Here is a 12,320-nt window from a genome sequence, read left to right as displayed (position 1 = left end):
GTCTGGCATTTAGCAGCAGGAAGGCGATGACCAAAATCATTTCACTGTAGGGTCGAGCGGATCGATCTCCAAATGGTGTGGCATCACTGCGCGGGAAGTATCACCTTGCCCCTGCCAAAATCAGCGGTAAAATGGTTACAGCAGGGTGAGGAGCCATTACCTCCAGCAGCTCTCTTAGCAAGAAGTTGATAAAAGCTCTTCCTCTTATCATTCACCGATCTTTTCTACCCCTCCTTCAGTGCTTTTATCTCATTTGGTATTTTTTATGATTGTCGAAGCAGCCAGCAGACAACTCGACTGAGAAACGGCACATGGCAGCAAGCTGCCTTAAACCAGAACAGATTCAGATTCCTCTGTGTTTGGGATTTCCTACGTGCGTACCCGTTCCCTCCGCACCTGGAAGGGACCTACAGCAGCCGGAGGAGGCACAAACCCACCGCTATTGCTTTAGCACAACTGACACCCAGTGCCTACCAACCCCCTGCTCGGCTGGGGTTGAAGGTTGCAGTAACAGATGCTGTCACATCCAAGATGTAAAAAGGATACTTTTATTTTTTTTTTCCCCCCTCTAGACATCTCAAATATCCACACTGGAAACTGCAGAAGGGCTTTGGCTTCTGGTACTCGGAAGGTAAAATACCAGGAAGGGAACGGCAGCAAAAGACCTACAAGAACTGAGTATCGCATTTCAGGAGGACGTTTCGTCTCCAGCAAAGCTCTCTGAATTAGCAATTTTGTACTCAATCTTGCAGCTCAAGGCCTCTAAAATAAAAGCTCTGGGCAGCCCCTGTGAATTTAAAGCACCTATTATCTGAGTACTTCACGTCCTGCACTGTTTAGATCCTCAGAAGCTGCATTAGCAAATGAAGAATGCTATTTACTTTTTTTTGTTGTTATTTTGGCCCCACTACTGTAACAAAGGCATTGTAAATCCAATTGAAAGCTGCTTGCCTTATTAAGTCTTGCCATGCCATATTTACTTTATCTCTCCCTTCCAGATGCCAGGTAGACAGAGGAGGATGGAAGGAGTTCAGATCAGCAGGGGGATAAAGAAATTTCAACAACTGGAGATAGTAGAGGGAAGTAAAAGGAAATCATTTTCAAGTCACTGTCACTGCAAAGGAGCGAGCAAATCAACAGCGATGTAACTAAGAGCCCAAGGAATTAAATCCCCCTAAAAGCGAGCACGGGCAGCCTTCCCAGCCCCGCTGCCAGTGAGGGGCACCGGGACTTCTCCAGGTAGGAGAAGGCAAAACGACAAGGATTTGGCTTCACAGAGACAACCGTGGTGTTGAGAGAGAAAGCCGCCTCTTGCCATTTCTGCCCTGGCACGCTGTGTGCCGAACCCCCTTCTCCAGGGATGCCCTGGGACACGGCTTCCATGCAAAGCATCTCGGCATCCGCTGACCCTCCAACCACGCTCTACGACCCCATCAAAGCGGGACCTTGCGCCACGCTGAACGCAGCGTCAGACCAAACCTGGGGGACCCAAGGCAAGAGGGATGCTGGGGAGAAGGTGGCTGTTCACGCTGCTGCCAACACACGGTCCCTTTAAGCTTCTGAACACTGAATGGCCCTCCCTCGGGAGGGGATGACGGCTGCAGTCCCCCGCTGCAGCACCGCCCTGTGCTACCAACTCTGCTACGCGCCTGCCTACAACCCAAGGGTAGGGATGAAACCAGTTTTACATCTTGTTTGACTTTGCAACTGCAAACCCTTAGCAGACCGTTTAAAACCAGGTTGCTAAACAAACACTCCTGGACGAGAGAGGGGTTGCAGCACGTCTGTGCTTTAAAGATCGCTGCGTATAGATGCAGCTTCAGGCTATAGATTTTCGTGAAAATATGACTTCATCCTTCATAAAAACTCTTCTCTCCATTGCAAAGAAAATACAGATGACTGTACGATAATTCCTCTTTTCTTCCCTTTCAACAAGCAGTAAGTTATAAGTTCTGGCCTTCCAAATATCACCGCTGGCATTCAAATTAGCCCCCGCTGGAACTAAAGCAGCTGCTCGTCTCGGAGATTTCATTTCAGGCTCTTTGCAAACTCAAGCTAACATTAATTAACCGGTACACCAAACTCAGATGTCAGTTTTGCTGCATAACCGATCCCAAATGCTTCCCCGAATTCCCTGCGGCAGACAACTGCGAAGAAGAGATCCTCGTAGCATGAGGCAACACAGTACGTCAAGCGGGGAAAGCTCTGTGCCAAAACCGTGACACCGTAAAGGCTGGAAAATAAGGGCCATTAGTAGAGAAGAAAGAGGCTGGAGGATGAAGATGCTCCACACAAGAAGGGTGTGGATCCCTTTCTCCTGCCTCCCTCAGCTACCGATTCACAGGATGCTCTGAAATCAGCTGCTTTGCTCCGGGTTCATTTCGCCCAGGGCCATTCACCTCGAGCTTCTGCCCCTTTCCTCCTCCCGGGAGCCTTCTTAAAATACATTCGGAATGGCTTCTGTGTGCTACAAAACATCTCTAACAGGGCTGGACTGAATTTTAAAGGAGTTAATTTCAGTAATGCAATAACTCACCGTCCTGTCATATTTCATATTATTCAATGAGCATTAATTCAGTCTCCACTGAGCATCAGTAATGAATTTTGCAAACCTCACAGACCGAACTTGTATTGCCTGAAAATATTGCATTGCTACAGCGAAAAGAACAAGAGGACAAAACAGAATAAGCCCTGCGATGTTTTTATATGCTTCTTGCTTCCTTTAAGATCATCTATTAATAAGCCTGAAGGACACACAAATGTAAGTATTCCCATTTGTTGTTTATTTGCCAGGAGGTCCCGCAATGGTTTCACAGTCAGGCAGAGACTGCCAGACCATAATGCAAGGATGCCCGGGAACACGGGGTGGCACGAGAACACCCACACTGTACAACCGGAGCCGTAAAACGGGAACGTGTAAATCAGAAGCAGCGAGACTGACTAATTGGAAACATTGCCCGGCAGAAAAATTAGCATTTCATATTTATAACGCAAGTGCCAATAAACAAAGAGACCTGTCAGCTATTTATTTACTTTCTGACAGTCCAATCATGTGGCACATTCCCAAATGACAGCGAGACAATAGCAAACCGCTCGTTTTTCAAGAAAGGGCCACACAGCACACGGCATTTCAGCCGCTGACAGCTCACGTGGCCCTTTTATTTAGGGCTCAGTCGCAATTTCACTCCCGCGAATGGGGAATTACTCTGCCCAAGTCAGACTTAGTCCAGGGAAGAAGAGATGCAAAGCAAGAGAATTACATAAACCAGCTCCACGTCAAGACGACTCTCCAAACCTGACGGAGGGGTTTGTACCCACATCCCAGGTCCCCGGGTTACCCGCAACCCCTGTGGGCCAGCGGGGATGAGGAGGTTATTCAAAGGTAGCACTCATAAGCCTTCCACAACTACAAGGCAGGTATTCCACGTGAGGAACTGCAAACCCAACGCAGGTGGCTTTGGAGAACCCTTTCCCAAAGCCTACCTCTTTGCTAAGGGGTTTTGTCAAGGTGCCACGCGTCTCCTGACCGTGCTACCGCTGCATTTCTGGCTGAGCTACAGCACTGCAGGACTCCGCTGACTCACACTCCATCCAGTACAAGATGAAATGTTCGATTCGTACAAAATTCTGATTCTCTTCTCTAAATGCCCAAGGCCCTCTCCCGACGCCCTGCAAGGAGCACGAAACCCAGTCCAGCAGAAGGCGCTGGGGTGGCACTGAAGCTACACAGAGGACCTCTCACCGGCAGAGCCCTCTACTCCACACACTCGCCAGCTCAAGGGCGAGACAAGGGACGAAGTATCAGACATTAGTGCTCTCTGGGGTCCTCTCACCCCACTTCTATTCGCAGTGATGGTCATGTGTTCCTCTGCTGCCTCTCTAAACTCAAAGGGCAGCGCTTCGCCCTTCATGGGCACCAATTTACCTCTTCCACCCCAAAAATGAACACTAATTAATACTAATAAATCACATTTTAAAGGCACCAGTGTACTTCGCAAAGCCTATCTCACCAAGATTAAGCTCTTGTGTCACTTGGGTAGTTTGGAGAACTGCCCTAGGCCAACATAATTTTTACCCTAAATATTAATGATGTTAAATAATTTCTCAGTCCCTCCAAAGGAACAGATTATTCCACAAGCATGGGGAGCCAGAGACCACGGGGCATTTCCTCTTCAGTTTTCTGTATTTCTGTTTGAGGATAGCACAAAGTGTTAAACTAAATCTAAGCAGCAAGCGAAAGATGAGAAAACAGCTACGCACAGAGAGATCTTGGACCTCCGGCCTGAGGCAGGCTATTTACATGGCTCAGAGCTGTCCCTCTGAGGAGGCCCCTAACCTTGCCTCTCCGACAAAGTCATGCGAAGAACGGTGCTAAGAGGTAGCAGGATGCTGGTGGAAAGAGTCAACCTGACTGTCTGTTACCCTGCAATGCTTTCCTCCCTTCCATGCCATGTACTAAATCCTCCTGTATTTACAATCCTCCAGGTTACAGTGCTGAGGATCAGGTTGGCCAGGGCCACAGCACCGATGTTTGAACCTCTGAGCAACAGCATAGTGCGTTTCACAGAATCCCAGACTGGTGGGGGCAGGAAGGAACCTCTGGAGCTCCCCCAGTGCCACCCCCTGCCAGAGCAGGGGCACCTCCAGCAGTGGCACAGGACGGCGTCCAGGCGGGTTTGGGATGGCTCCAGAGGGGGAGACTCCCCCACCTCTCTGGGCAGCCTGTGCCACTGCTCTGCCGCCCTCACAGCAGAGAAGGCCCTCCTCAGGTGGAGATGGAACTGCCCATGGTCAAGTTTGTGCCCGTTCCCTCTTGTCCTGTCACTGGGCACCACTGGAAACAGACTGTTCCCATCCCCCGGCACCCTCCCTTGGAGGATTGATCAGCGTTGATGAGATCCCCCTCAGTCTTCTCTTCTCCAGACTGAACAGCCCCACGTCCCTCAGTCTTCCCTCAGCAGAGAGATGCTCCAGTCCCCTCATCATCTCCATAGCCCTTTGCTGGACCCTCTCCAGCAGTTCCCTGTCCTTCTTGACCCGGGGAGCCCCGAACTGGACACAATGCTCCAGATGTGGCCTCATCGGGGCAGAGTAGAGGGGGAGGATGACTTCCCTCCACCTGCTGGCCATGCTCTTCTTGAAGAGTGTTTGGCATGGACTAGGTGACAGCTGACAGAGCAACCGCAACAACATGCATGAAGACACAGCCACACCAGTGCTGCTGCCCACAGGCTCCGAGGTATCATGTCCGCCGGCAGATTGTACCTGCCCGTTTATTCCTAGACATCCTCTTTCAGGCAGATGTCTCAAAGTTCTCTGCAGCACACCGACCTCCTGCTGAGTTAAAGCCATCCAGAGCTCAGCACCTCTGTGCCGGGCTGGTTCCCTGCCACGTGCACAGCTCTCCCTCTCCCTTAGACCCCCAGCTGGATGGCAGGCAGGCAAGTATCCTCAGGGACGGCACAGCTGCAAGGCTTGAAAACAGAGCATATGAAAAAAGCATCATCTTTGCTCCGGTCCAGGGTGAGGCAGGGAAGCGGCTGCCAGATGGGAAAGAGAAAAGCTCTCTGGATCTATTTGCTCCTCTAGCGCTTTCCATAATAATTAAACCCCTACCGTTGAGCAGAGAGATGGTTAAAACATCTTAACGCCCCTCTCCCTGCCATTTTCCTGCTGTTCCATGTGCATCTTCCCTCACGAACAGTCGAGCTGCTCAAGGCGAGAAAGCACAGCCTGTCAGTTGCTGCTGCGGTGGCTACCAGCAATGCCAAGATGTGACTAGCCGCAGACTGGCTGACCACAGCCCGGAGCAGAGCTTGCAGCAGGGTGTGGGCTATCACCAGCGTGCAAGAAAAACGACGCCTTTAGAGATGTAATGCTGTATCGCTACTGGGTCTAACACGATCTACATTACAGTGACTCCAGTTTTCAAAGGTGGTGGTCCTCACTGATCAGGGTCAACTTCAGGTCCTCCAAATAACAGGTTGCTTTTAAACAGACTTTTGTATTTATAATTAGTGGAGCAAACCCATGGTTATGCATCAACAGACAGATACCAGAAACGCCTTGAGAGGCCACCCCACCACAGACTCTCATCCCTGAAGCCAACAGACATCACGTTAAACCTTCCAGTGCTGAAGGATTAAAAAAAAAAAAAAGTCTGAAACAAGTAAGAGCCTCCAGCGTATGAGAGCATAATCTTCACCCTGGGAAAAGAGTTTCCCCCAGTTCTAGAGCCAGCACAACCCCACCAAAACCAGGACAGTTCCTCAAAACCCACCCTAGATGCCCTGCTCTGAATCCAGACTGCATGTTCACCTTCCACTGAAGGCACCAACTTCTTTGGCCCTCCAGTCTCACCTTGTTCTCCTCAGGGGTGAAAAGGATGCGGAAAGTTGAAGGCATGCCAGGTGCTACCTTACGGCACACATCAGTGGGGTTGATCAACTTGAAATACGGCGAGCTCTCCAAGACGACCTTTACCAGCCGAGGAACCTGCAGGAAAGACACAAAACTATAATTTTGTCACTCGTGGAAACACAAGGAGAAGAGACCTGGCCATACCCTGGTGACATTCTTCCTTAACCACCTTCCCAAAGCACTTTTAGCTCTTGAGGTACAGAACAAAACCAAACAAGGGTGGACTGGAATTCATTCTGCCTGGGCAATATAGCTCTAGGCCAGAGGCAGTAGGGCAATGCCCTGCTGTGAAGGAATCGTCAAGCAGGTAAGACACCAGCAGTGGGGAGATATAATACCCCAATCAAGTCATCCCCATATTCAACAAGCCCAGAGAACCTGATTGCTTCTGCCACGACACATCCCCACCATCCTGCAGAGAGAGGGAACGTATTCCTGAGAGGGGGAATGTATTATCTGAAGGCAAAACAGGATTTGTCATACTGCGGGCAAGGAATAAATTAACTTCTAAAACATACTGGGTTCGAGCGGAGCAGTCTGCAGGCAGACCAGCAAGAGGAGACCACAGACATTGTGGCTGTACGGGGAATAAAAGCAAGGAGAAGAAGAGCAAAAGGAGAAAAATGGGGGGGAAAAGAGACAACCCCAGAAACAAGGAGATGGCTAAGAAAATTTAAAGGGGGCTGTAGAGAAGCAAGGAAGAAGCACAATACTCTATAAGGAAAGGCTGACGCAGAAGACAAGAGCAGTCAACTTACCGAAATAAAGGAAAGCCAGACGACCCCCCAGGCTGTGCCTATCAATTACGGGCTTCAACGGCATTTTCTGCCTTGAGATACATGACCAGCACTGACTCACAGCGTGGTTTCATTATTAAAAGCCAATCTCGGCTCTCTGGAGGCTCTTACTGCCTGGTGATCGTAGCCAGGCAGCTGCCAGTGCGGGGCAAGCCAGGTTTCTCAGTATTCCTCCCCACACCCAGGAGTCTCCGCAGGCACCTTGCTCCAAGTTTCCACCCTCTGGGACACCACAAGCACAGAGCCGGCAAACAGGCATCTTCCAGCACACAGGTATCAACCCCTGGGCACCAAAATCTCACTTCAAAGTCTAAACCGGGTGATTTTGACTGACAGGCAGCTTCACCGATAAACAACGAACCCACACAAGGCTTGAGGAAAAAAAATGGAGCTTCATTCTGCGCCGCCCACCCGAGCCTGATAACCCATGGCCAAGGCAGTCCTGAACTCTCCAAAAGACACTTCGTTCCCAGCAATGCCCCGGGGCGGCCCATTCCAGCAGCCAATTTCCACGCTGCAGACAAACACTTATGGCCACCAAGTCCCCTCGGGAGATGAGCACATGTGGCTAAAACCTTCAGCAAAAGCCACCCAGAACATCTCTGAAGGTGGTGAGGAGCAGCCTGAAGCCAGAAAAGCAATTTTACAATATGCAGGTAAGAGCAGTAAGTATATAGCAAAGCATTTCCACATTTGAATGATTACAGAGTCTCTATTTGGAATATACTTTGCCATTAGCTGGATTTTTATGGAGAAGACAACCTGAGTCAACGGGGTTCAGAGGAATCTGGGAAACTGGTGAGAAAACTTTGAGACTGAGCACATTGCTTTTCTCCAGGACATTACCAAAAAGCCAACAAAATTAGAATATAACAACCTCTCTTGGGATTATCATCTCTATCTTTGTGTACTTAAACATGCCAAGGAGTTTCCTTAGAGCTGATTTTACTTTTACACCAGCGCTGCCCCATGGCTGAGATCTTAGTAGCTTCAAAACTAATTCATTTTGGAAAAAAATAAACAGTTCACACATTGCCTCCCCTTTACAGGGCACGCAAATCCCAAGGTGCAGCTGTACAAGTTTATTATTTTTCACCAGGAATGGCAGAAATGTTGATGCAGATGTTCTTTTCCACTTGAAGAAGCATGAATAGAGCAAATTAACTGTTTGCCTGTTGGCTGGTACTTGGCAAAGACAAACATTCTGAAGTGCCGCATGGATAATGGAGCAGCTGAAGCCAAAAAGACTTTGTGGGAATGAAGCAGAGCCATAGGAAGAGAGAAACTGAGGCACATTTTAATCAGGAAAGAGGACACCTGCAGCAAAGAGTGCCCAGAATCAGTGTGGACCACACGAATGGTATCCCTTGGGCATCCACGCTCCATCTTTCCAACATCCCCAAGCTAAACACCAGACCAGGAATGGCACAGCACTCTCCAGGACTGAGGGACCACATCTGCATCCTTCCTTGGCAAAGGGTCTTCCATTTTCAACCACATCCCTGTCAAAACCTCTTATCTCAGAACACGCTTTGACTTCTCTTGCCCTTCCTCCAGCTGCGATATGCCCTGAACGGCTTTTTTTGTCCACCTGTTTCCCAATGGGCAGATTTGGAGAGGGGGTTAATTCCCCTGCTCTCGTGTACACAGCCATCGTCCCATCCTGTCCTCCTCTCACATATACATCTTACCCTTCACTATCTTTAATTACACCTTTCTTTTTCTGACCTTTCTCTGCTTCCAGTACACTTACTGTTACGTGTCAAGAGAAAGCCTTGCGTGTGCAATGTTCTCTCCCAGAGCACTTTCTAACTCATCTCTTTTCCTCTCTCCTGTCTTTTCCCACCAGCTTGCTCTTGGCACACGCCTCATTCGAGCAAATGTTTCCCCTGCTGAAATTCAAAAGGTCTCAATTTTCCCCTTTACAGCGGAACAAAAATTGCTGACATTTTTCAACTTTTCCCTTCGACTTTCTTGGGAAATCTCAAAGCGCTCACCATTTTTTCAAGTGAAGGTGGAGACCTTCGAGAGCATGTTACTCTGGATGCACTGTGGTTCTCCGTAGGAAAAGCAGAAAGGCAAATTGTCTAAGAAAAACCTAAGCAGAACTGAATTAAGCTTAGCAGGAGCCTAAAGTGGCACCTAAACGCCTCCCACTGCTTCTACTAAATCAGTCTGTTTCCACTGCTGTTTCCAAACACCTTTCCTGGAGTGCTAATGCCACTAATTATAACTTATTCCAGTGTAAAGTGAAGACTCAACCTCTGTGCTTTGACAGTGAGCTGCAGAGAGGCAGCAAAACAGGCTGTGAGAGGCAGAGATGTCCTGCCAGAAAGCAAGATCAACCAAGGAACCACCAGGACATGGTGCACACTCGAGGTAAGGCACGAGAGCAGGGAAGAATTGTACAGCCCTCAACATTCGCATCAACTCAGGGCTTTCCAGTGGACGGATGCTGACTAGACAAGCTGCTTTAGGCCCTGGTGAGGCCACATCTGGAGCATTGTGTCCAGTTCGGGGCTCCCCAGTTCAAGAAGGACAGGGAACTGCTGGAGAGGGTCCAGCAAAGGGCTACGGAGATGATGAGGGGACTGGAGCATCTCTCTGGTGAGGAAAGGCTGAGGGACTTGGGGCTGTTCAGTCTGGAGGAGAGAAGACTGAGGGGGATCTTATCAATACTTATAAATCCTTAAAGGAAGGGTGCCAGGTAGATGAGTACAGTCTTTTGTCAGTGGTGCCCAGTGACAGGACAAGAGGGAACGGGCAGAGACATGACCATAGGCAGTTCCATCTCCACCTGAGGAGGGCCTTCTCTGCTGTGAGGGCGGCAGAGCAGTGGCACAGGCTGCCCAGAGAGGTGGGGGAGTCTCCCCCTCTGGAGCCATTCCAAACTCGCCTGGACGCCGTCCGTTGCCACTGCTGGAGGTGCCCCTGCTCTGGCAGGGGGTGGCACTGGGGGAGCTCCAGAGGGCCCTTCCCACCCCCACCAGTCTGGGATTCTGTGAGATGCCACCAATGTATGGCCAAAACTAGGGGGAGAATCCCCAGCACGGGAAGACTTCCACTGTCTTGCAAAATAAAGGTTGTGAGATGGTTTGTTCTGGATGTACTGTGCTGCAGCAGATAACTTGCTATGCTGAATAGCACGTGAGTTACACTGCCCTCCTCTTCCAGCAGTCTTAAACCTCCGCATCCCAGCACTCACCTTGTCGCTGTTCCTCAGGATCAGCGGCACTTCGTAGACCTCGCAGGGGACATAGCTCTGAAATACCACCTCTGATGGGAAAGGCTGAAACAAGCACTGTTCCAGGTCAAGCGCTGAGAACTGGAGATACAAAACAGAGCAGCGAGAGGTTCAGATTCATGAATGGGAACCGTACATTGATCTCTGGTGAAGCACAGTTTCTTGGTGTCTGCCCAGCTCACACTAGAGAAACCGTGGCTCACCCATCTGTGTTCCGAGCTGACCAAAAGTTTCTGGAACACGTTGAGCAGGCTCAAGCTAAGAAGCTGTTTTGGTAGGTGTTTCTCCAGTTTTCCTTCTCCAAAAATGCAAGGCAGCGCTTACCTCCAGCAGAGTCCTCTCCTAACGTAGTCACACAGCTCCAGAACACTTACTGACAGAGCCGTGAGCACCCATAGAGCAAATGAAGCCCAAGAATTTACATGAGACTCCATGGGAAACAATTTCAGGATGATCTTTACTCTGAGACAGAAAGACCGAGTCCCACACATCCCCAAATAGTTTGTTTTTTTTTTCCGATATGGAGCCTAGAAACCAGTAAGAAGAGAACAGCACCAGAGGAGATAAGGCTAAAAAGGAAGTAACACAGTAAAGACAAATGAGGTGAATTCTGGATGGTGATAAGGTTCAGCTCTTTTCTCAGCAAGACCAGGCAACTTGAGTAAGACGGCACTTGGTATCTCCTTTTCCCCATGAGCTTTAAATGGATGCTTTATTGTATTCTATTATTGCTGTTTTATTTAACACCGCTGCAGAAGCACATCTGAAAAGATGCACGAACAGCAAATGCTTACGGAGCAGAGGCAGCACGACTTTGAGAAAATTCCTCCCTGCTTTGGTCTCCCCCTCTTCCACCTGCACTGTGCCCGCTCGAAAGCCACATCCTCCTCACCCACGGGAGTCACAGTCCGGCTGAAGCTAGTAGCTGCAGCGCACTGCCAGTTATTTGTGCGCTCGCCTGATGCGTTCCCGACCTCCTGTGCTGTCTCGGGCAATCCTTAACTAATTTGTTACAGGTCTCTTGCTGGCAATTTTCCGCTCAACGGCTTGCCTCAGTAATCTGCCCATTTGGACTGTGTGTTATATACCGAGCAGTCCTGTAAGAAAAGCAGCTTTAAACATACATCGCAGCAAACATCGATCCAGATAAAGCACATAGGGAACTGCTGGAGCGAGTCCAGCGAAGGGCAACCAAAATGATTGAGGGATTGGAGCATCTCCCTTATGAGGAAAGGCTGAGAGAGCTGGGATTTTTTAGCCTGGAGAAGAGAAAGCTGAGGGGAAACCTTATTATTACTTACAAATATCTAAAGGGTGGGTTGAAGGAGGATGGAGCCACACTCTTCTCAGTGGTTCCCAGTGACAGGACGAGGGGCAATGGGCACAAGTTGGAACACAGGAAGTTCCGTTCCAACACACAGAAAAACTTCTTTACGGTTGGGGTGGCAGCACTGACACAGGCTGCCCAGGGAGGGGGTGGAGTCCCCTTCTCTGGAGATTTTCAAAACCCGCCTGGATGCAGTCCTGAGGGATGTGCTCTGGGCAGTCCTGCTCTGGCAGGGGAGTGGGACTAGATGATCTCTAGAGGTCCCTTCCAACTCTGAAAATTCTGTGATTCTGTGATCCACTCCCCTCTGCCCAGGGCGATTCTGCTGTGCATCCGGCAGCCTGCAAAACCTAACACCCTGCAAGGGTCCTGCGCCTCGTTCCAACCCAAAGCATTAATGTAAGTGGTTTTGTTAAATCTTGAGTAATTACCACGGGGCCTGCAGCCTTCAAAGGCCAATGCAGCCTCCATTGAGGGAGTCATGACCCCAAGCGTTTGACAGCCGCTACCCCAAAACAAGAGGCGGCGAGTA

At 49.7% G+C, this 12,320-nt stretch overlaps 1 protein-coding gene across 1 annotated transcript in view; it reads right to left on the bottom strand.

Moving 5' to 3' along the window:
- HYDIN (HYDIN, axonemal central pair apparatus protein) overlaps nt 1–12,320 on the bottom strand; it is a 161,992-nt gene that overhangs the window by 147,951 nt on the left and 1,721 nt on the right. Inside the window, exons 3-4 of the mRNA XM_009883265.1 lie at nt 10,423–10,542; nt 6,361–6,495 (exon numbers count right to left, since the gene is read on the bottom strand). Coding sequence (XP_009881567.1) covers nt 6,361–6,495; nt 10,423–10,542 — 255 coding nt within the window. The remainder of the gene's footprint in view (nt 1–6,360; nt 6,496–10,422; nt 10,543–12,320) is intronic.

The sequence above is a fragment of the Charadrius vociferus genome, unplaced genomic scaffold (genome assembly GCF_000708025.1).
Source record: "Charadrius vociferus isolate BGI_N301 unplaced genomic scaffold, ASM70802v2 scaffold964, whole genome shotgun sequence".
In the NCBI taxonomy this organism is placed as follows: domain Eukaryota; kingdom Metazoa; phylum Chordata; class Aves; order Charadriiformes; family Charadriidae; genus Charadrius; species Charadrius vociferus.
The sequence above is the reverse complement of the archived record's forward strand: the minus strand, read 5'-3'. Positions and strand labels throughout refer to the sequence as shown.